The sequence below is a fragment of the Panthera onca genome, chromosome A2 (genome assembly GCF_046562875.1).
Source record: "Panthera onca isolate mPanOnc1 chromosome A2, mPanOnc1 haplotype 2, whole genome shotgun sequence".
Classification (NCBI taxonomy): Eukaryota; Metazoa; Chordata; class Mammalia; order Carnivora; family Felidae; genus Panthera; species Panthera onca.
The window spans coordinates 145,170,816-145,195,338 of record NC_138340.1 but is presented as its reverse complement, the minus strand read 5'-3'; the positions used below and the strand labels follow the sequence as shown (position 1 = coordinate 145,195,338).

Here is a 24,523-nt window from a genome sequence, read left to right as displayed (position 1 = left end):
AGGATCCATGCTCATCTACACTAGTGGGGGCTACTTGCCCCCAGTCGTCACTCCAGGGGCAGCTGCGTGTTCTTGTTCAATCATCTTATGGTCAGTGCATAGTGAGGCAGCTATGGCCACAGAAGAGTTTTTGTCCATATGCAGCTGACTAGCTGGGAAGGACAGCCAGCACGTTAAGCTGATAACAGCTTGACATCTGACTGTCAGTCATGACCTCAACAGTGCCAAGCCATTGGCCTTTCGGAATAGTCCAAGGAGGAAGTGGAAAACAAATGTGGTCAGGACCAGGTAAACGGGTCAAGATCAGGGCCTGTGGATTTTATTTTACTTTACCTTATTTTTATTAAGTCATCTCTATGCCCAAGGTGGGGCTCAAACTCACTACCCTGAGGTCAAGAGTCACATAATCTACTGACTCAGCCAGCCAGGCACCCCCCCCCCCCCCGCCCCCCAAACAAGACCAGGTCAGGATCCATGGAAAAGAACCACACCAAGAGTTTATACAAAAACCTTTTATTTACTGTTTGTATTTCTTCTCCCCATCCCTATCCCCGATCTGGAACCCAGCCAGCTCCTAAGGCTTCCTGCTGTCTGGCTCTTGAAATTGGGGCCTTGGAGACATAGTCAGGGGTTATGAGAGGTGGGAATCTCCTCACCCACCAGTTGTGGAAGTTGAAGGAAGCGTTCCTGCCTGGCTGAAGCTCCAGCAGCCTCCCAGGTTAGCCCCTCAAGTCAGAGGATCCACCCCCCCCACTGGATGGACGGGAGGAAGAGAGAACACACTTCTACACCACGCCAGGCTCTATAGCTGAACCAGTCTCTCACCTGGAGATGAAGCCAGCATCAAAAGGGTGGGGGATGGGGGAGGGATGGAGCATGCAGCAGTTCTGGGTCCTAATCAACGAACAGGGAAACAGGAAGAGGTTGGCCTGGTTGCACTGAAATGGGAAAGGGGAAGGAGGGTACAGGAGCACACAGGACGGGCTACTGGTCTGGGGTCGGGCCAACCGGGCACCTGTGAAGAGAGGTTATAGCCCCTACGGGAATAGGCACTTCCAGCTCCACAACCACCTAGAAGAGGGAGAAGGGAGCCCCGTCCCCACCTAGACAAAGGACTAACGACACAATGAACACATTTGGTCTGAGAGTGCCAGAAAAGGGCATCCACTGGCACAGAAAAGGGCAGCCAGCCCTCATCTGCCAGGTATGGGCCTGGCTGCCTCATTGGCTACCACAGGCCACTCTGGGTACTGTCACCCCTGCCTCCACCGTCACTGCCCCCCCAGCCCCCAAGCTCTGCAGATCTCATGACCCTGCTGCACATGGATACTGCCAGCCAGACTCCAGCTGGTGGGGCAGAAACAAGGACCCTGAGCTCCAGGGTCCTTCCCTGGATGAGGCCTGCCCGTGGAGATGTCAGGGCCCTTTCCCACAGTCCTGCTGCCCTGAGCCAGACATATAGAGCCCTCCTGGGAGGGCACGGCACCCTCAGGTGCTCTGGAAGACAAGATCCTGGGGAAGCACTCTCAGGGAGGATGAAGAACCTCAGAATGGTATTTGCTGCTCTTTCCTATCCCAGGTCCCGCTCTCCGGGCTCAGAAGTCTGAATCTGCATCCATGAGCTCTGCCTCCATCAGGTTGGTGCGGGAGTGAATGGGCCCCAGCCCCTGCCGGCAGCCCTGAGCCCAGGCCGCCGTGGGAACTGGGGCACTGGGCAGAAATGGATCCTGCAGGTGACTGGGCTCTGGGCAGAAAGGGTTGGAGACCAGGGTCCAGGCTCTCTGTCGGCAGGATTCCCCAGCTCCCCAGGCACCTGCGGCCACCAGGCACTTCTGCCGGGGCAGCTGAGGCAGTCGAGGAACAGCACTGGCCGCAGGGGCAGGGGCAGGGTGGTGAAGCTCAGGAGGTGGCACCAGCGGGCACACCTCCTTCTTCCTCTTCCTCCGCTTCTTCTTCCGGCCCAGGCGCTTCTCCAGCTCTGGGGAGATCTCTGCCTCAACCAGCCACAGGTTGGCTTTTTCCTCTGGGGGCACTGATGGCAGGAGAGAGAACGTGAGCCTGGGACGCTGGTCTGTCCACATCACCTGTTCTCTCCTTGGACCCCTACTTTTGAGGTCTGGGACCCACAACTCTAGATCTCTAGTGCCTCAGCCCCACACTCTATATCCTCCAGGGTCTCCCTTCTGGCAGCTGCTCGTGCTCCAGTCCCAAGAACCCCCAGACTCCATGCCCCCACCCCCCACTTCCTACAGAAGCTTGACTCCTCGTACCTGGAGTTGCCACAGGGGTGACAGACACATCCTGGGGCAGTATGGCTCCTCTCCGAGCCACCATCTTGGTGACATGCTGGGCCCAGGCAGAGGACACATCGGCAGAGGGCTCATTGAGGTCAAAGGCCAAACCCGCTGTGGGGGTGGAAGGAAAGGCTAAGGAATCATGACTGCCCCACTCCTTGGGTGACTGTAGCTCCCTCCCAGTCCACGGAGTCCAGAAAGCCCACCCAGGGAATCATAGTGATCTATGTCCCAGTGATCTACCATCACTAGAGGCCAGAAATCCAGTTTCTAGAACCCAGACTTACTCTAGCCCAGGGAGAACCACTGGAGAGGACAGAAGAAGTGAGAGGGAGATGACTCCTTTTGAAACCAAAGCACCAGCAAGCAGACCCAGGGGCAGAAACAGAGGGCAGAGTAGCGAGGAACGGAAGGGGGATGAGAGAGGGTGGAGTGTGTGAGGAGAGGGGGGGCCGCTTTCTTCCTTCCTGCCTTCCTGCCAGTCCACATGTCCCCAGCAGCTTAGTGGGGAAGGGGGCCCAGGCGTTGCGGGGATCGAGTGGCTCCAGTGGAGGAAAGGGACCGAGGCTCACCCACAGGCCCGTCGTGGGAGACAGTGTGCATGCTGAAGGAGAGTTCCTGGCCTGGGTTCTGCAGCAGCTCACGCCGCTTGGAGAAGGCCTTGGCGATCATCTTGCTCTTCTTGATGCGTTTGGGCTCATCATCACTCTGCCCAGTCAACCTGAGAGCAGAAGAGATGGGGGAGGGGAAGTGGAGGAGCAGCCACTTCCCATCAAATCCTGTTGAAGACCGGAGAAGCCTTTCCCTCCAGGGAAGGAGCCTCCAGAGGGCCCCAAGTCCCTCGAGGACTCTGAGGAGAGACCTCTGCAAAGAAGTGGGCCTAGGATGCAGGGCTCCTGGATGCCCAGTACTCAAATCGCTCAAATCATTCCCTTCTTAGAAGAAAGATGCTGGAGGCAGGCTCAGCACTTGAAGGGGCCTCCTGAGGACAGGAGGTGTCACCAGGGGGCAGTGGTGAGCCACACAGAAGGCAGCTTTAGGCAGCTCAATGCAGACCCTTAGAAAACTGGTCTGCCGGTGACTGTTGAGAGACCACGGAGCAGGCGACCCTTACTGGTGGGGACACCAAGAGTGAGGAAGTAAGGCGGCGAGGTCAGAACCGGCTGGCTGCTGGCCCCACCTGCACCAGGTGCGCCTCCAGATGAGCAGCGTGGCCTTGGTCCAGACCCAGGTGCTCATGGCAATGCCGGTTCCAAACATGGCAAACAAGTTGATCTTCTCCACCAGGAGGCTGGGGCGATTCTTGATTTCACAGTCAGGAATGGGCTTCTTGGTGGGCAGCCCGATGGTCACGTTGGCCTGGCACCTGTGGTGGGGGGGTTAGTAGACAGGTGAGGCTCTCTGGGTACCCAATCAATCCAAAGACTTTAGAAAGAGCTAAGCCCCACGGCAACGATTCACAGCCCTGGGTGCTCCCTAGAGTCACTTGGGACATTAGAGTTACTTTTTATAACTACTAATGCCTGGGTCGCACCCCAGACAATTAAATCACATCTCTGGGGGAGGACCAGGTATTAGTGAGGTTTAAAGCTTGCTTCCCAGACTGGAAGCTGGAGCCGTTAAGGAAGAGCCTGAGGCAGTCAGGATGTGGACTGGTGTCCATTTTAATGAGCATTGTAACTGCTATTCCTGATATCAGCTAGTGCAGCCTTTCTTTCAGTGGATGAGATGCTTTACTCTCAGATTCATCCTCATGGTGACACAAAAAAGCACAGGCAAGGCTAGCAAGTATTAATAGGTTGTTACACGTATCGTGGAGAGGTAACTACTCCGTGCAGGGCTCTATAATAAACTCTGTAAAAGAGTACGTGAGAATTAGAGTGACTTCTGTGGCCAACACAGAGTTGTCAGAGAAGCCCAAACATGAGAGGGCTGAACAGTTAAACACACCAGCCAGACAGTGGCTCGTGCAGAGAGGAGAGCAGAGTTGAGCCGGGACAGGAGAGGTGCTTTGCCGTGTTTGCAAATTACAGAGCAATTGACATCTTGGGTGCCCAGAGCAGGATGGACAGTTTCACCTGCCTGTCAGAGGCAGGTGCCTAGCAGACCCTTGCTGGACAGCAAGGAGGGCTAGGGCTGTCTGAAGTCCTGTGGCTGCCGCCCCCAAGCCCCCAGCACTGCACTCACAGCACATAGTCCCGGAAGCTGCGCTCCCACTCAGCCTGGTTGAAGAAGTCGTAGAAGTGACAGCTGAAGGTGATGAGCACAAAGCCAAAGGCCAGGAAGCCAAAAATGCCTGTGGAGGGCCAGGGTGGGACAGAGCATTACCAATCCCCGGTGTGGGAGCAGCAGTGGGGACAAGGCGTCTGCCCCATTCAGGCCTGAAAGATGGCCGAGTCTGGGGTAAATTCATGCTAGGCTCAGTTTGCTGTATTCTCCAGAATAAGACTTGAAGGGCACTTGAGCCAACTGTGGGAGGGCCCCAGTGGGCACGAGGAAGCAGTCTTGGCACGAGCCTGAATTCTTCCATCCAAGAAGGTCCCCTTCTTTTGAGTTGCTACCACCATGACCTCTCACCCCATCCCACCCCCCCGTACACACACATGCCCCACAGCCTTGTCTTGTTCCCATGGCTGCTAACTTGCACCACTCACAATGCATCCTCCAAGATCCCATCCTGCAGGTCCCTCAGCCACAGAAGAGTGCGGTGTCGGATTGACCAGTACCTCGGGCCAAAGGCCCTGGGGCCCACTCACCGAGGCGCAGCATGGTCTCGTTGATCTTGCTGGCAGCCTTCTCACTCAGCAACCCGGGATGGTTGCTCTTGATGGAAAACAGAGTCATGACTCCTGAACAGAAGAGAGATCTCAGACATTAGTGGGGTGAGGCCACTCTCCCGGGAGGGATGGAGGTGGCAGGCAGTCCCAGGTCTGATTACTCCTCTGCTGATGTAAAGCTTGGGGAAACTGGAGACACTTGAGAAATGGGGCACAGCTGGTGGCAGATGTGCTATGTACTTGGAAAGACGGGGGCAGAGCCCAGACAAACAGTCGAGAAGAGAGAGAAGGTGCCTTCGTCCTGGCCCCGGCTCCCCGTAAGTAAGGCAGCCAGGTCAAAACTGTGCTGATGGAAAAGGCAAGAAAAGAGATGTAACAACAGAGCCATGCGATAGAAATATGTCAGCCACACCCAGAAGCTCACATTTTCTAGCAGCCTCGTTAAAAAAGTAAAAAAGATGCAAACGAAGCTGATTTCCATACCTTCCGGGAGCAATACATCATTGTGTTTTATTAGCATCTCAATATGTAATCCACACAACAAACTATTAATGAGACAGTTTACCTTTTGGTGTGTGAGGAGTCTTTGCAATGCAGTGTGGATTTTGTACTTACGACGCATCGCAATCTGGACCAGTTTCAACACGGGTGGCCAGTGGCTACCGTACAGGAGAGCACGGGCCCGAAACCTAAATCAAAGGCCCAGACGCTGGCAGAAAGAGGTGGGCTGAACAGAAGGCTGACAGCACAGGGAGAGGAAACTGAAGTTTACAAAGAAAATGCAACACAAATGAGCTAAGAAGAGACGGAGGCGGCAGATCCAGACGGGGAAATTAGGGAACAGAGAATCTGTGCATGTTGTGAAAACTGTGTGTGACTATGTTCTGGGGGTAGGAGGCGGATGAGGAGCCAGAAGATGGAGAGCATGTATAAATTCAGGGTGCACACACACGACCAAAGGCCCTGAGTTGGTCCACGTGGACAGGGCGGGTTATTCACCATACAAGTGCATCGGGCCAAGGGCTGACTGGGGGCTGGAACCCAGCTCAGGCTCTACTCAACAAGCTGTGAGCCCCGGCTCAAGGCTCTGGAGAAAGGGGCTGCCTTGCTCGGGCCAGCACAAAGGTTGCTGCAAAGGTAGCAGAACCGGCAGCTCCTAGCTCCTACTTACACAGAGCGGGCGCTCAGCGCCTTTTGCTGCCCGACTGGTGCCCGCTTGGTGCCTACTCACCTCGGATGAGGAAGTAGCCTCCCACAATGAGCACCAGGCCAATCGGGGCCAGCACGAAGCCTGCACGGTATCGGTAGTTCTTGTAACCCACAAAACAGATGCCGCTCACAGAGTCCCCGTCCACCTGCGGCACAAAGGGGGGGTGGGGTGGGAGGGACAGAGTGGGTCACGGGCCCCCCTACCCAAGGCCACTCCACTCAGGTCCCCAGCCTCCTACCGGCCACCATACCTGGGCGACGGCAAGGATTGCCACAGTGAGGACAAACGGGAGTGACCACGTGAGCAGGTGGAAGTAGGAGGTCTTGCCGGAGAGAGGCTGATAGGTGGTGCCCAGGGCTTTGAAGGAGGTGTGCCAGGCATAGGTGAGGACCACAAACCAGACGACACCAGCCATAAGGGCGTAGTACACGATGACAAAGATGATGACGCAGGACAGGGTCTCATTGGAGCTGTGCAGACATGTGGAGGGGCACTTGGGGAGGGCATTCCATACTCCCTTTATCAGCTCTCTCCACCCTGTCCCCAGAGCCTTGGCTTCTAAGGTCTGGAGGTTCCCTAGGAGTCAGAGCTTGGAGGTGGGACTCAGGTCAGATTCGAAGAGGTTATGGAAGATGCCCCTCTGAGCAGATGCAAACAATCACATCCCTAATGCTGGATACCTTGGGCTCAACAAGGCAGAGCTGAATCCTACACTGAAATCTTCAGTTTCAAGCCCACCCTGTCCCTTTTCATTTCAGCCTTCTGCCCCTCACCCTGGCTTCTGGGTCCTCAAAACACCTACGTGGGCTCCCCGAGCCTCATGGTTCCATCTGCACGGCAGACGATCTCCCGGCGGGCGCCGTCCATGAACTGGGCCAACCAGCCGATGCTCCCCACAAAGAAACACGCATTGACGTAGAAGAGAATAACAGCAGGGTAGCGATTCGAATTCCGCCAGTCAGCCACAAATGTGGCCTAGAAGAGAGAAGTGGGATCCGCTCTATGAGGTTAGGGTGATTCTGCTGCCACAGACACCTTTGTCTGAGCCCCCCAACCCTCTTATCCAGACCCTTCCCCCAGGGACACCCCCCAAGGCATCCTCTCCCCACCTCCCTCTGCCCTCACAACGCAGACAACTATCGATCCACTTCCCACTTTATAGGCTGTGTGTTCTGGACCCCCGTTCCCCTAACCCCTCCACCCGCAGGCCTGCCCTCAGCTGACCAAGGTGAAGAGCGTGCAGAGGCCTGTGACTGCGCCGAAGGCCGCGATGTAGCTGTGCATGTCCTGGTGCTCGGCCTCAGTGAACAGCGGGTTCTGGCACTGGATCCCACATCCCTCCACGTCCTCATACCAGCTCTTGGGGTTGTCGGTCCGAACCAAGGGAGCCTCACACTGGCCCGAACTGTTGAACTTGATGTTCTGCACCTCATTCTGGCACGAGGGAAGGGGAAAAGGCAGTGCAAAAGGGAGCAGGAGGCCCAGGGGCACCCTTTGGCTTAATACGAGGCATAAGGGCAGCTTGGTAGAGTGCCTACGAGCACAGGCTGGAGACAGCTTTCCAGCTTTTGAAACCCCACCCTGCCACTCAATGACAAACTATATCAAAAGGCTGGGACAAATTATTGGACCTCTCGGTTTCCCCACGTATAAGACAGCAGTACCTACTTCATGGTGTGGTTTAAGGGTTAAGTGAATCAATGGCTGTAAGAGGCTCCTATGGTATTTGGCAGATAGTAAATAATAATAATTAGTTTTATTACCAACATTACTGCCATTAGTATTATTATTACTTATGAGCCCTCCTTTATCACCAGAACGAGATCACATCCCTGTCTTGGGGTCTATAGCTGTTTTACACGTGCGCGCCTGGACTCCCTAAATACACAATAAACTTCTTGGAGAGTGAGTTCCTGTTGTCATCGATCCCCAAAACTCCCCAACACCTAGCGGAGTAGGTGCTCAAAAAATATTTGTTGAACACAAGTTATCTTCTACAAATCAACAGACAATCCCTGATAGACTGGCCCCGCCAGTGAGCTTCAGTTTGGGTTTGTGGCTCATTGACCCCACGGCTGCAGATTTGGGGTCTCCCGGGAGAGAAGGCTGCGGGGCTCCCCTGCCCCTGCTTCCTGTTGGGCCCTGCCCTAGGCTTGCGGCTTGCCCGTCACAGCACTCACCGGGCAGCCCTCGGGGAAGTGGTCAGGGGTACAGCGCAGGAAGTCGGGCCAGCCACGCTCCCTCTCCACAATGGCACAGGGGCCTCGGGTAGCCTGGCACAGGGTGCGGCTGGGCAGCTCCACCCGGTCATTCTCGCATTTGGGCATGTACACGGCACACAGCAGGGGCTGGATCACTGCCCAGCAGCGGGGGGCGTTCCGGAGGCCTGGAGAGAGGCAACAGTGTGGATACATTGTGGTGACACCCCTCCTCACTCTGACCCACAGCTGTTTCCCAGGCCTAGGGCAGGTCTCTTTGCCATAATGCTGGAGCTGTCAGGCACAGGGTTTCTCAACAGAGCATTTGGGCAGGAGGATCCTTTGTGCTGCAGGACTGTCCGATGTATTGCAAGACATTTAGCAGCCCTGGACTCCGCCCACTAAATCCCAGAACCCGTTAAGTCATCACGACAATTAAAAAACACTCCCCTTGGGGCGCCTGGGTGGCGCAGTCGGTTAAGCGTCCGACTTCAGCCAGGTCACGATCTCGCGGTCCGTGAGTTCGAGCCCCGCGTCAGGCTCTGGGCTGATGGCTCAGAGCCTGGAGCCTGATTCCGATTCTGTGTCTCCCTCTCTCTCTGCCCCTCCCCCGTTCATGCTCTGTCTCTCTCTGTCCCAAAAATAAATAAAAACCGTTGGAAAAAAAAAAAAAAATTAAAAAAAACAAAAACAAAAAAAAAAAACACTCCCCTTGCCCCTACTCCAGGGTTGGTGACTGCAAGAGGGCCTGAAGGGGAGTTTCTGGGATGCTGGTCATGTTCTATTTCTTGATCTGGTAGTGGTTCAATGTGTGTATTCACCATGTGAAGAATCGAGCCCATGACTCACGCGCTGATCTGTGTGTATGTTATAATTCAATTCAAGTTTTTAAAAAAACAGCCCCCATTTCCAAAAGCCCTGCTAGGGAGCGTTAGTGCCTCTGGCTGAGGACCCCAGCTCGACTTGCCTTGTACCTTTTCAGGGGCATCCTTAAAACCTTCTACAGGCCTCTTCCAGGGGAAAGGGAGGTTGTGGGACCCACCCCTTCCAGGGCCCATGCACTAGAACGAGATGTTGCCCCTTGCCCAGACCCCAGGATCCCTGTTCCTCTTACCAAGCTGAGGTGAAATAGAGAACAGGTAGGAGCTTAAGAGGAGGTAGTCAGGGGAGCCCAGGTACTCCAAAGCCAGAGGAGGAAACAGGAAATCAGATGGAGAGAAACAGAGGAGGCTCTGTCCAGTGCAGAGGGAGGAAACATGTTGTCAGCAAGACAGAAACAGCACCCCTGCCCCAACCCAGGCACCTACCCTGCTATCCCAGGGGCGGGGCTCACTCAGCATTCCGCCCCCGTTGCCCCTCCCGAATCATCCCTGCTTCAGGAATACCGGTGTCCCACACAAGAAGTTGTGTTAGGAGAAGCGTCTAAGGACGTGAGAGACAAACTGGCGACTGCCACACTGCCAGGCTGGGGGCGGTAGGGGCAGATAGCTGCTCTTTTTAGGAGGGAGGCAATACAGCAGAGGGATGAGGGGCATGGACACTACAATTAGCCTCCCTGGGTCCGAGCCTTGGCTCTCCCATTTCCTGGCTGTGTGATCTCCGGCAAATTACTCTATCTCTATCTCTAGCTTCAGTTTCCTCATCTGCAAAATGGGGATTTACCTCCTGGGAATGTTGTGAAGAGTTTGGTAACGCACTTGATGTGTTTAGCATGGTACCCGTCAGATAGTAAGCACTCGGGAAGTATCAGCTGTCATTACTTATCTGAGACCTCTGACCGCTCACAGCTCTCACCACCACAAAGCCTATTCCAGGGGCACAGAGCAAGTTCCCGTCAAGAAGCAGTGTCCTGGGGTGCCTGGGTGGCTCAGTCAGTGGAGCGACCGACTTCGGCTCAGGTCATGATCTCACCGTTTGTGAGTTCGAGCCCCGTGTCGGGCTCTGGGCTGACGGCTCAGAGCCTGGAGCCTGCTTCGGATTCCGTGTCTCCCTCTCTCTCCGCCCCTCCCCCACTCATGCTCTGTCTCTCTGTCTCAGAAATAAATAAACATTAAAAATAAAATAAAAATTAAAAAAAAACAAAAAGAAGAAGAAGCAGTGTCCTCAGGCAACTTTCCTGAGCCTCCACTCAAATCAGAATCACCTAGGGAACCTTTATCATTCTAGAGGGAGAAAGCCACTCTCAGAAATTCTGACTGAGTGGGCAGGGGCGGAGAATGCACCAGTGGTTGCCAGGGGCTGGGTAGGAGGAGAATTTGACTACAAAGGGGCAGTAAGAGGGAATTTTGGGGCCTGATGGGCTTTTCACTATCTTGAATGCAGTGGCTGACTACATAACTCTATATATTTGTCTAAATTCATAGCGAGGTACAACAAAGAAAAAGTTAAATTTACTGGATGTTTACTGAACACTATACTTAAAAAGGGGGGAGCTCACCAGAGTAAAATGTATTCTAGAGGAGCAGCAAGCAGCTGATTAACAAAAATATTATGTTATTTTTCTGGGTTTTGTGATATTTGCAGCGATCAACTTTTTAAAATGTGGAATTTCATTGTTTTCCTTTTTCTCGTTTTAAGTATTATATTGTACCTTAAAAATGAGGAAAAGAAAAAAAAAATGAGGAAAAGAAAGACTATTAAATAAATCTTAAAAGACAATTGAAGAACCATCTAGGGAAAAAATGATTTGGATCCTTACCCCATTTCTTACATAAAAATAAGTTCCAGATAAATTCAAATGACTGCATGAGTTTTAAAAATTAGAGTACCAGAAGAAAAGATGGGATGTGGTTTTTAAATCTTTTTTTTTTTTTTTTAATTTTTTTTTTCAACGTTTTTTATTTATTTTTGGGACAGAGAGAGACAGAGCATGAACGGGGGAGGGGCAGAGAGAGAGGGAGACACAGAATCGGAAACAGGCTCCAGGCTCCGAGCCATCAGCCCAGAGCCTGACGCGGGGCTTGAACTCACGGATCGCGAGATCGTGACCTGGCTGAAGTCGGACGCTTAACCGACTGCGCCACCCAGGCGCCCCGGTTTTTAAATCTTAAGTAGAGAAGGCCTTTCAAAGTATGACATAACACTCGGAAGCTACGAAATAAAAGATTTTAAAAAGACTTCAGAAAAAAAATAGGGTAAAAACAAAAACCATGAGAAACGCAATATACTGAGAAAATATATTTCCAATACATATCACAGGTAAAGAGTTAATCTCCTTACATTAAAAAATTTTTTTTAAAAAAATGGGGCGCCTGGGTGGCTCAGTCGGTTAAGCGGCCGACTTCGGCTCAGGTCATGATCTCGCGGTCCCTGAGTTCGAGCCCCGCGTTGGGCTCTGTGCTGACAGCTCAGAGCCTGGAGCCTGTTTTGGATTCTGTGTCTCCCTCTCTCTGACCCTCCCCTGTTCATGCTCTGTCTCTCTCTGTCTCAAAAATAAATGTTAAAAAAAGGGGCGCCTGGGTGGCTCAGTTGGTTAAGCGTCCGACTTTCGCTCAGGTCATGATCTTGTGGTCCGTGAGTTCGAGCCCCACGTCGGGCTTTGTGCTGACAGCACAGAGCCTGGAACTGCTTTGGATTCTGTGTCTCCCTCTCTCTTTGCCCCTTCCCTGCTCATGGTCTGTCTTTCTCTCTCTCAAAAATAAATAAACATTAAAAAAATTTTAAAAAGAAAGAGCTAATCTCCGTATATGCCTTAAGCTCCTCCACATCAGTAAGAAATTCATGATCCTATAAAAAAATGGGCAGAAGACAGATCTAATCCAAATGGCTTTTAAACACATTAAGAAACATCCAATCTCACTGTTAATAAACTGAAATGTGGGGGTGCCTGGGTGGCTCAGTAGGTTAAGCGTCCGACTTCGGCTCAGGTCATGATCTCGCGGCTTGTGAGTTCGAGCCCCGAGTCAGGTTCTGTGCTGACAGCTCGGAGCCTGGAGCCTGTTTCGGATTCTGTGTCTCCCTCTCTCTCTGCCCCTAACCCACTCGCATTCTGCCTCTGTCTCTCTCAAAAATAAATGAAAACATTAAAAAATAAATAAATAAACTGAATGTGAAATAAAACTACAATGAGACATAATTTTTTAACTTTTAGATGGATACAGATCAACACATTTGAAAATGGTCTATTGACAAGAATGTAAGTGAAACTGGCACTTTCGTATATTTCGAGTAAAACAGAAATTAGTAAACACTTGTGGAGACTATTTGGCATTATCTATCAACATTTTATACTAGTGATCCCACTCCGCATGTTTACAAAGCCAATACACAAGACTATTCGTTGCACCATTGTTTGTAACAGCAAAAGAGTAGAAACTGCATGAATCCGTAGCCATCAATAGGAGACCGGCTGCATAAAATATCATAAATCAATATAATACGACACTACACCAGGTTGAACTATTTGCACTGAAATGGAACTATCTCCAATGCATCTTGTTCAATGGGTTCAGTTGAGTGGGAACAGCCTGAAGAGTAGGCCACTAATGGTTGTGGGAGGGAAAAAAACTAAGGACACATCTACATTTGTACACATGTTGGATGTCTCCGAAAGAACACACAAAAACCAGTGCTGATCCTCTAGGCAGGGGAAACGGGCAGCCGGAAGCAGAAGTGAAAAGATTTAACTTTTGTTACTTTTTTTTTTTTTTTTTTTTAATTTTTTTTTTCAACATTTATTTATTTTTGGGACAGAGAGAGACAGAGCATGAACGGGGGAGGGGCAGAGAGAGAGGGAGACACAGAATCGGAAACAGGCTCCAGGCTCTGAGCCATCAGCCCAGAGCCTGACGCGGGGCTCGAACTCACGGAGTGCGAGATCGTGACCTGGCTGAAGTCGGACGCCCAACCGACTGCGCCACCCAGGCGCCCCTAACTTTTGTTACTTTTGAATTTTATACTATGTGCACATACTGCCTATTTTTAGAAGTAATTAAGCTTAGAAAAATAAATATGCAAGTTACTGAGATGGGGGAAGCTCCGTAGAGAAGAGAAGGGAACAAAATTGTAGACCAGAAGAAAAGGGACATCAACTTTATCTGTATTATTTTATTCCTTTCGTTTTATTAAAATACGAAACAGAGGGGGAAAAAGGACACAGGTGTTATGTTAGTCTTTGCATTTTTCTATATTCATAGACTTCTTCAATATTTGCTACAATTTAAGCTCTGAAAATGACTTATTTTTTATTTTTCTATTTTTTTAATGTTTACTTGTTCTTGAAAGAGAGAGAGAAAAAGACAGACCATGAGCAGAGGAGGGGCAGAGAGGGAGACACAGAATCCAAAGCAGGCTCCAGGCTCTGAGCTGTCAGCACAGAACCCGACGCGGGGCTCGAACTCACATACCGTGAGTTCATGACCTGAGCCGAAGTCCGATGCTTAACCAACTGAGCCACTAAAATGACTCTTTATGTGCTTCTGGTGATCAGTGAAGTTGAAAACCATTGTTCTGAGATTGGTTTAACATTAGGAAATTCAATCAATGCAATTTACCACATTAACAGATTAAAGAAGAATAAAATCATATGATCATATCAATAGATATAGAAGTAGTTAATAGAATCTAACATGCAACCATGATAAAAAGAACAATAGGCAAATTAAGAATAAAAGAACAGTTTCTTTCTTTTTTTTTTAATTTTTTTAACGTTTATTCATTTTTGAGACAGAGAGAGACAGAGCATGAATGGGGGAAGGTCAGAGAGAGAGGGAGACACAGGATCTGAAACAGGCTCCAGGCTCCGAGCTGTCAGCCCAGAGCCCGACGCAAGGCACGAACTCACGGACCGCGAGATCATGACCTGAGCCGAAGTCAGCCGCCCAACCGACTGAGCCACCCAGGCACCCCAAAAGAAGTTTCTTAATCTGATAAAACGTAACTACAAGAAACCTACACCAAACAGCATATGTAATGGTGAAGGGTTGAAAAACTTTAGAATACAGAAAAAGTCAAAGATGAGGGTGGCTGCTACAATTACCACTTCTATTTAACAATGTACTGGATGTCTTAAGTAGTGCATAAGGCGATAAAGGTACATAAATAGAGGCTTCGAAAAGATACATGGCTTGAAAAGGGAGACATCAAACTCATTATTCACAAATGAGATGACTGTGTATATAATAAATAATCAATTTACCTAGTTTACTGGATTCAAAATCAATTGCATTTCTATACAACAGCAACAAACAGAAAATGAAATGTTACAGGGACTATTCATAATAGTATTTTAAAAATCAAGTACCTAGGACTAAATCTGACAAATGACATTTAAACTCTGCACAAAACTGTAAAACAATTGAGAAAATGAAAGAATATCTAAATAGATGGAAATATATAGTGAAATGATAGGAAGACTCAATACCATAAAGATGTCTTTTTTTTCCTTCAAATTAGTCTGTATCCTCAGTGTAATCTCGATCAAAACCACCAACACCTATTTTTATATTAAAATACAGGGGCGCCTGGGTGGCTCAGTCGGTTGAGCGTCTGACCTTGGCTCAGGTCACGATCTCGCGGTCCGCGAGTTCGAGCCCTGCGTCGGGCTCTGGGGCTGATGGCTCAGAGCCTGGAGCCTGCTTCTGATTCTGTGTCTCCCTCTCTCTCTGCCCCTCCCCCATTCATGCTCTGTCTCTCTCTGTCTCAAAAATAAAAATAAAAATAAAAAATAAACAATAAAATACAAAAGGTCAAGGAGAGCTCAGACTCTATGAGATACCGCTGTATTATAAATACTATACTATACTATAAGTATTAATAAGAACAGGGGAGGCTCTTGGCTTCGAACGCACAAACGATTCTTTTCTTTTTTTTAAGTTTATTTATTTTGAGAGTGACAGAGGTGGCACGAGTAGGGGAGGGGCAGAGAGAGAGAGGGAGGGAGAGAGAGAATCCCAAGCAGTCTCCACACCGCCAGCGCGGAGCCTGATGTGGGGTTCGAACACACAAAGTCGTGAGATCATGACCTGAGCTGAAACCAAGAGTTGGACGCTTAACCGACTGAGCCACCCAGGTGCCCCTGGAACTCACAGACATTCTTGTAGAGAATTTAGGGGCCCGTGAACCTGCACGGGAACAAAAAATTACATCTAACAGAAATTTAGCCTTTCCTTCAATTATGAATGTAAGCCACATACCACAGTGACGTTATCAATACTTGTGTTTTTGTCACAGATATTTTGTTACAGATAATCTCAAAACTCTGTTACTGTTCATCACAGCCTTGACATTATGGTGGTTATCAAACACATACTATATCTTACTTAGTGTATTCATAAAGAAGCACATATATATTAGATCACAAATTTGTTTTAATATATTTGATAACTATAGTTCAATATAGTTCATTTCCTTTGAAATCTTATATGCTCCTTTTCAATCCTATGTGTTTTACCTTATAAACTTAAAAATATTATACTGCGAAGGGGTCCATAGGTTTTACCAGACTGCCAAAGAGGTTTATAGCACAAAGAAGATGAAGAACCATGCTATAATTAAGATGGTGTATACTGGCAAAGGATAGACAAAATAGAGCTATGGAACAGAATAAAGATCCCAGAAACTAGGGGCGCCTGGGTAGCTCAGTCGGTTAAGGATCCAACTTTGGCTCAGGTCTTGATCTCGCGGTTTGTGAGTTCGAGCCCCGCGTTGGGCTCTGTGCTGACAGCTCGGAGCCTGGAGCCTGCTTCGGATTCTGTGTCTCCCTCTCTCTCTCTGCCCCTCCCCTGCTTGCACTCTGTCTCTCTCTCTCTCTCTCTCAAAAACTAAATAAACATAAAAAAAATAAAAAAAAAAAAGATCCCAGAAACTAAAGATATTTGGACACTTGATTTATGGCAGAACGGTGGAGAAAGGATATTCCTTTAAAAAAAAAAAAAATGATGCTGAGGCAATATGTAGGAAACTAGTGAATTATATGTCTATAAATTGAAAATAAAATCTAAAAAGTGTTGTTTTGTTTTTGAGTAGGCTCTGCACCCAGCATGGAGCCCAATGCTGGGCTTGAACTCAAGCGACACTGAGATCGAGACCCGAGCTGGTGTCAAGAGTCAGACGCTGTTCGAAGCCACCCAGCCACCCTTAAAACGTTTGGAGAAGATAACATAAGAGAGTAAGTTCATGACTTTGTGGTATCAAAGGACTTTTTAAAATAAGGCCCAACAGGGACTCCTGGGTGCCTCAGTTGGTTGGGCGTCTGACTTCGGCTTGGGTCATGATCTCACAGCTCGTGAGTTCAAGCCCCGCATCGTGCTCTCTGCTGTCAGTGCAGAGTCCACTTCAGACCCTCTGCCCCCCTCTCTCTGCACCTCCCCTGCTCACATTCATTCTCTCTCTCTCAAAAATAAATAAACAGTAAAAAACAATAAAAGATAAAAGAAGACACAATAAGAACTAATCATAAAAAGTTTTATAAATGACTACCTTAAAGCACAGAACTTCTTTTAGCAGAAGGCACAAAGAAAATAAAGAGGCAAGCCAAAGAAAAGAAAACAGTTTCGATGCATAAAATCAATAAAGGACTCAACTCTAGCATAAATAAAGAAGTCCTACAAATCTTCTGAAAATGAGCGCCCAAAGGAAAATGGGGGCACATGGGGAGCTCAGTTGGTTAAACGTCTCCCTTCAGCTCAGGTCATGATCTCACGGTTCACGGGTTCGAGCCCCACATCGGGCTCCGTGCTGTCCACGCGGAACCCGCTTTGGACCCTCTGTCCCCCTCTCTTTCTGCCCCTCCCCCACTCACACTCTCTCTTTCAAAAATAAATACATAAAAATCTGTTAAAAAAAAAAAAAAGAAAAATGGGGCAGAGATTTGAACAGACATTTTATAAAAGGCAGAATCCAAATGGGCAGTAAACATTTGAAATGGTGCTTAACCTCCCTAGTAATCAGGGAAATGCAAATTAAAACCACAAATACATACCACAATATAGCCACCAGACTGGCAAGAATTTTACATGGTGACAATACCAAGCATCAGGAATCATGTGGGCACTGGTGAGTCTTCTACACGATTAGTGGGGACCACATTGGTGGAACCACTTTGGAAAACTGTTCCATATTACCTAGTAAAGTTGAAGGTATGCAAGTATCTAGTTATTCCATTCCTCTGAGTATGTACCTAGGGAAACTTGAGGCGGGTGAACCAGGATATACTTAGAAGAATACTCGCAGCAATGTTGTTCACAGTGGCCAAAAACCGGAGACAACTTAAATGTTTAACAATAATAAGATGGATTAATAAATTGTGATGTATTCTACAATGGAACACTATTCGGCAAAGAAAAAAAAAATGAGCTGCACTAACATGGGTGAATCTTACAAAACAATGTATAGCAAAAGAAGCAAGACAAAAGACATAGAAGAATACACATATCACGATTTGTCTAAAGTTCAAAAACACTCAAAACTAAAATATACTGTTTAAGGATTCCAAAACTAGGTGACAAAACTATAGAGGGAAAAGGAAATGATAATCCGAAACATTAGGGTAGTGGTTACCTCTAGAAGAAAAGAGAGGGAGACGTGATTGAAAAAGACGAAGGGGAGCTTTTGGGGGGGCCCCACCATGATCTAGTTCTTGACTCAGGTGTCACTTTATAATTATTTAATATTAAGTGCCCCTGTGTTTTATGCACCTTCTGCATACATGCAGCATTTCACAGTTAAAAAGTTAAAAATCTTGTGGCCCTTGGCTGGCTCAGTCGGTGAAGTGTACAACTCTTTTTTTTTTTTTTCCTTTTTTTTTTTTTTTTTAATTTTTTTTTTAATGTTTATTTATTTTTGAGACAGAGAGAGACACAGCATGAGCAGGGAAGGGGCAGAGAGAGCGAGGGAGACACAGAATGTGAAGCAGGCTCCAGGCTCTGAGCTGTCGGCACAGAGCCCGACGCGGGGCTCGAACTCACGAACCGTGAGATCATGACCTGAGCCGAAGTCGGCCGCTTAACCGACGGAGCCACCCAGGCGCCCCTGAAGTGTACAACTCTTGATCTCAAGGTTATGGGTTCAAGTCCCACTTTGGTTGTAGAGATTACTTAAAAATAAAATCTTTATTGAGGCACCTGGGCAGCTCAGTCAGTTGAGTGTCTGACTCTTGACTTCAGCTTGGGTCATGATCTCGAGGATCGTAAGTTCCAGCCCCACATCGGGCTCTGCACTGACACCAGATTCTCTGTCTCCTCTCTCTCTGTCCCTCCCTCTCTCTCTCTCTCTCAAAAATAAACTTTAAACAAAAAAAAGAAAAAGAAAATCTAAATAAATAAATAAATATTAAAAATCTAAAGGAAAATTAAAACTCGAGCCAGTAGGTGCATTCCCGTATTTTCATCCTTTCCAAATGTATATATCTTAACTGATTCTGATCACCAGCCAGGTTTGGGAAAAGCTCTAAGGAAATTCTTTCCGGTCTGCCCCTGCAAACAACCCACCGTCACCAACAACATCCCTCCTCTCATCGCTCAACCAGATTGTCTTGAGAGGAAAAGAGAGATTCCTCCCAGAATTCTCTGGCTCTTTTCTCCTGGCTGCCCCCGGCTGAATGACAAGGCCACACACCCCTGTGCACACACAGAGCACAGGGGTGGTCAAGGAGGCTACGTGCTGGCTGTCAGGGGCCTATTTCCCTCCGCAGCCACAGGTCTCTGCTTTCTTGCCCCATTTACCAAACCAGATTTGGCCCAAGGTGGACTGTGGCCTGGATATTATATTTGTCTGGTCAGCTTGGAATGCCTGAGAAGAGACATTTCAAGCTGTAGTGGGGAAAGATGCTGAGTGCCTGAATGAGCCCAAGTCCAAAGGGTTGAAAGATACCGGAGGGACCTGAGCTCTTTACAGATCCAGAAAGTAGTCCAACCTGGGCTATAAACTTCCTCACTCAATGGCATACTTCCAAAAGGCTCAGCAGTCTGGGCCGAGGAATAACACAGTGGCCGCTCTCTTCAGCAACTCCTATTCCAGATCTGCTGGTAATCTCCACATACACGTCCACTGAGCACCTCTAATTCACATGGCCGAACTGAACCCAGGCTTTCTTCCTAAGCCCACTCCTCCTCCAGCATTCCCAGCTTAGTGGAAGAGAATGATATCACCTTCCCCGCGAGCCTGAAACACCTACATCCTCCTGCTCACTCTTGCCTTCCATCTAACTCATCAGCAATCCCATGGGCTCTAGCTCTAAAATTCTGGGATCTGTCCACTTCCTCCAGCCTGCTGCCCCACCCTCTCTCACCTGGATCTCCACCTCCATCATGGCCACCACCATCTCTTACCCGGAATACCATCCCCTAAACAAGCAACCAGGCTCCGTGCCTCCCCTCCTCCCGTGGCTTCTTCACACAATACTCAAAGAGATCTTTCTAAAATGCAACGGTGATTACATCTCTCCCTTGCTCAAAAGCTTTTAGTGGCTCCTTATTATCTTCTGGATAACATCCAAACTTCTTAATATGGGGTATGAATCCCTTTATTTTCTAACTGCCTAGGTCTTATCTCTTATAATTCTATCCCTCACCTACTTTGATCCAGCTCTACTAAAACCGTATACTCCTAAAAGTAGTAAGCCCTCTCACCTCACCTTTGCATGCCGTCTCCTCTTCCTATTCCTTCCTATCCAACCTTTCCTTGGCCCAGAGAATTCCTACTTGTTTCTCAGATCATAGGTTAAATGTCAGTTTCTCTGGGGGGGTCTTCCCTTGCTCCCCAAAGCCCTCTGTGTTCCTTCAGCACCCTACCCTGTCACAATGCCTCTCCCAGGAAATGCTAAAGCTGTTTGTGTGTCTTCCCCTTGACGGCAGGAATCACGTCACGTCTGTATTCCTCGTCTTTACGTGCCCCAGAACCTGATCCAGGCTGACACGCAGCAAGCACCCAATGCCTAATTTAATGAATGAGTGGATGGCTGTGTACTCAGAACTCCGAGGCTTTAAAAAAAAAAAAAAAAAAAAGCGAAGAACAAGTCTCTACCTTCAAGAGTTCACAGATGAAGACAACCTAGATCATTTTCATCCTTTACCCACAAAAATACCTCCAAGAGCCAGGTGACACTGACCACCTAGACATGGTCAAATCAAGACCACTAACTCGGGACAGGAAAAGTCACTCACCAGAGGCTCCCGGCTAAAGGCCTGTCTGTGATTCTTACACTTGGCTCCGATCTATTCCACCCGCCACCGACCCCACCGCCCAGAACATCTAGCAGAAAGACCCAAAGCAGAAAGAACAACTAGAACACACTTGGGAATGTAACTGAGCTGAGGGATGATGGCAGCAGAGAAAAAATTCCGAATGAACTAAAAACCTGAGCCCCAGGCTGGCACCTCTATAGGACCCTACTCCACCGGAGGCACAGCTAGTAAGGATCGAAACCACACAGCCAGCAGATGGTTCTAACTCCTAAACTTCCTTGCTAAAACACTTCTTGCTTCCTTGCTTCCTTGCTAAAACACTTCTGCCTTGCTCAGCGGCTGCTATCAGGAATACTGGAAAGAGGTCCAGACCCTTCCTCCTTGATTTGTTGGTAACTACAGAAGGGCAGCATCACACATTCGTTTAACTTAGGAGAATTCAACCATGGGCCCCTGCAAAATAACTAAGTAGAGAGAGGAGGGGTGGGGGGATATCCTCTCAGTGTGAGCAACTTAGAACTGGGTGAGATTCTAGTGCTGAGATTTGTATTTTCCACACGACTGGCTCCTAAACACAAACCTTCTCAAAGAAATCTGTTTACACCTTACTTTTGTGCTCCTTTTTTTAATTCCTTCAGTCTGCTGCTCTTTTGCATTTATGTAACTTTAAGGACTAAAATTATAGTTTCTACGTATGCCCCTTCTTATATACTATACTATATGTTACACGTTTATACAAACATATTACCATAAAAAGAATATATATGCAAAAATTACCTACACCTTATGTTATGGTAGTTTATGAACTTTTCAAAGCTGCTGTTGATTACACATGGTTTCTGCCTACACGCTGACTTTAGAACCTGATACCCACTAAGGATATAGGTTCACCAAGGGTACCATCTTCCACGTTCCTCTGGCATCTGCCAGAATGATACCAGGCCAGGAATGATAGGGCTTTGTCCAACATTCAGCAAAGACTCAGAACTCTAGTGGCCAAGTTGACAATGACAGGCAGCCTATATCTCGGCTCCCCGCTTCAGGATCAACACCAGCCCCCAGGGTGGAACTGAGATGTAGGGCACCCAAGGCCTGCCAGAAGAAGGAGCTTGCCAAGTTGGCTCCTGACTTTTGATTTTCTTTTTCAAGGACAGCTTTGAAATCACACTGACTAGAAGCAAGGGCTGACAAAACCAGTTCCCTTCCCCAACCCCCCTTCAGGCCCCTAACCCAGAAGAGTGACAAGTGGGGAGATCATCCACTCCACACTGCTAAGGAAGGATTTATTTGGGTTTTTTAGGCCTGGCCATAATCCTAACCTAAGGCGAGGGCTTTGGGACTTCAGGCCACTATGGAAGTATCCACAGGCTCTCAATATCCCGGGCTTAAGTGTCCTTCTGCAGCCCTGACCAGCCTGAGGATCCAAATTTCCAAAGAATACACAAATAACCCTTAGAATTGTCTCATTGCTTCACGACCTCAGAAAAGGATCAGAGTCCCCATTTTTCAGACGAGGAAAGGGTGAAATCTGTAACAGCAAGACAAGATCACCGTTTTCTGGACTTCCTGTCTCCCCAGACAAGATTTCTGGTTAACTTTTAATTACTCAACACCAGGGGGTTTTTTATCCATCACAAATTTCACTCAACTCTTTCCCCCCATCCTGTCCCTCCATGCCTCAACCTTCTAGCCCATCTTTCCTCTTCAACTCCACTTCCCGGTTTTCTCTTCCAAGATCTAAACACCTCCTTGAATCCCCAGGGGCTCCGCTCTCAGAGCAGCGCTTACGAGGAGCAGCTCCACTTCTTAAGAAACATCCTTTCCCGAGGCTCAGAGCCCCTGCCTCATGGGCCCCTCATCCCCCCGCATCCTTTGCGCACCCACCCTGCTCAGGCCTTTTGTGACCGGCTCCCTCAACCGTCTCGCCTCATCACCGAGGGTCCCAACCTGCTTACAGCCGGCACCCACAGTTTCAGACTGTGTTCCTCCACCTCTCCCGGGTGCAGCTCTTGCCCTCGCCAACGTTCAGGCCTGAGCCTGTTCTTGCCCAGAGTCCCGCATCCCACCACCGCCACCCCGGCTCCGGCTTCCGCGCGCTTACCCGACCAGAGCACGAGCTTGCCGTGCGCTTCTTCCTGGGAGTCCGAGTCCCCGGCCAGCAGAGTGGAGGTGGCCCCGTAGGGCAGCGCCGAGCCCAGGCACACGTTGTAGCGTAGCGGCTCGCAGGGGGCTGCCCGGCCGCAGTGGCTCAGCAGCGGCGGAGGGCCGGTCACGGCCGCGCTCCTTCTCGCGCTCCCGCCCGCGCTCCGCGGCCCAGGCCCAGTCGCGTTCCCGCTCAAGGCTGCCCCCCGGCCTGGGCCCCCCAGCAGCAGCAGCAGCAGCAGCAGCCCCAGGAGCAGGATCCCTGGCCCCAGTGCGAGGCGGGCAGCGGCCATGGCCAAACCCGCCAACTCAGCAGAAGCCCCGGCGCCCCCGCCCGCTCCCCGGAGCCCCCCGGCCACACACGCAACCCTTGGGGCCGCGGATGTGGCTCAGGCGACCTGTGCGCCCGGCGAATCCGGTGCCGGGCCCCCTCGCACGCTCCGCGAGCCGCGGGCCCTCGGCGCCCAACTTCGCAAACTTTGGAACCCGGGGCCCATGTTGGGCGGCGGAGGCCCCGGCCGGGATGCACAACTCCCTACTCTTTCTCCGGGCAATCCAAGTTGTCTTCAGCCCCGGGAGCCCCCTGGGCCCCCAATCTCCAGCCCCATTCCCTCTTAAAACTATCTTCCAGCCCCGCGATGGAGGCCAGGCGCGGGCAGGCGGTGGGGGATAGCTCCCCGGCTTCGCCTCTGCGCCAGCCCCGCGGCCCAGCCGCCACCTTCGCCCGAGCGCGCCGCAGACCCCCGACTTCTCCCCACCGACTCCCCGGCTCCTTTGTTGCTCTAGCTCGCTCGGCTCTCTGGAATGCACGGGCCTCGCGGAGCCAAGCCCGGCCCCACCTCCGCCACGGCTTGGGGAGGGACTGGCAGAGGGAGGGAAGAGGAGGGGAGGGGATGCGAGAGAGGAGGAGCGCTAGCTTCAGTGTCCCGGGCGCCCGGAGGGGCCCGGACCTGGGGGCTCTGGGGACCCTGTTCGCCGCCCTGGCGCAAGAAATGCGAGGAAATCGTGGCTGGGAGCCGCAACCAGACTCAGCGGGCACCTGATCGGCCTGAGGATCTTTCGACTTGGCCGTCTGCAGGGAATAGATAGACTCTTCTGGTTTACAGTGGGAGACACGGAGGGGGTGGGGGGTGGGGGTGGGGGTGGGTGGTGTCTGAAGTCAGCGGAAGACTCTTCTACATCCTTGCCCAGTCCCCCAACCCCGCCAGTTTTTTCTGGTTTTGGTTAGATCTTTCAACTTGTCCCGGGGCCCCATGGATGAGAACCAGGGTTTGGGGGACTCGCTTACTCAATCCTTCCAACTCGGGACCTATGGGAGAGAGGAACTCAGAGTCACTCAGGGCAGCTGCCCGGCTGCTGTTACCTGTGAGAGCAGGTGTCTGGAAACCAGACGTGCCAACATCAGCCTTTATTGCTACAAACGTGTGAAGTGTGAACTGTGGTTTCCAACGATTGACCCTGGCATGTCTTTGGTTATGTTCGAAGGAAGCCATCCCATTTTGATGGCCCTTGTTGCTCATATGCTGGCTGAGGAAGTTTCTGCTGCTCCCTTTCCCTATTCTGCCCGTTTTGCCTTTCCTCACTCCTTTACTTGTGGTGCTTTGAGTCACCGTGCGACAATTTACACCTATAGCCAGGGGTCCAGCCAGGAGAGTGGACTCACACTGAGCAACTTTCCCACGTTGCAACACGCTAGGATGGTTTCTCCTTCCTCACCCCTACCCTAACCCCTTCAGCAGAGCTGATGTAGACTAGTTTTGTTAGGTTTGGCCGTTTAAGA

The 24,523-nt window shown here is 50.0% G+C and overlaps 1 protein-coding gene across 1 annotated transcript; it reads right to left on the bottom strand.

The window, feature by feature from the left end:
* Positions 1-497: 497 nt before the first annotated feature.
* On the bottom strand, positions 498-23,590 carry SMO (smoothened, frizzled class receptor). Its single transcript, XM_078439644.2, has 12 exons — positions 22,703-23,590; positions 8,462-8,667; positions 7,506-7,715; positions 7,084-7,256; positions 6,532-6,751; positions 6,303-6,426; positions 5,051-5,143; positions 4,482-4,590; positions 3,475-3,660; positions 2,867-3,015; positions 2,271-2,405; positions 498-2,032 (listed from the first exon to the last, which is right to left on the bottom strand). The coding sequence occupies exons 1-12, from the start codon at positions 23,034-23,036 to the stop codon at positions 1,596-1,598; spliced, it is 2,376 nt and encodes a 791-aa protein (XP_078295770.1). The 5' UTR covers positions 23,037-23,590; the 3' UTR covers positions 498-1,595.
* Between the last annotated feature and the right edge of the window lie 933 nt (positions 23,591-24,523).

Coding starts and splice junctions, on each gene's coding strand:
- SMO (XM_078439644.2), bottom strand. CDS start 23,036: ATGGCCGCTGCCCGCCTCGCACTGGGGCCAGGGATCCTGCTCCTGGGG. Junction 8,668..22,702: donor CAAGCTCGTGCTCTGGTCGG/GTAAGCGCGCGG, acceptor GCCTCTCTCCAG/GCCTCCGGAACGCCCCCCGC. Junction 3,016..3,474: donor TGGAGGCGCACCTGGTGCAG/GTGGGGCCAGCA, acceptor TTCTGCTCTCAG/GTTGACTGGGCAGAGTGATG.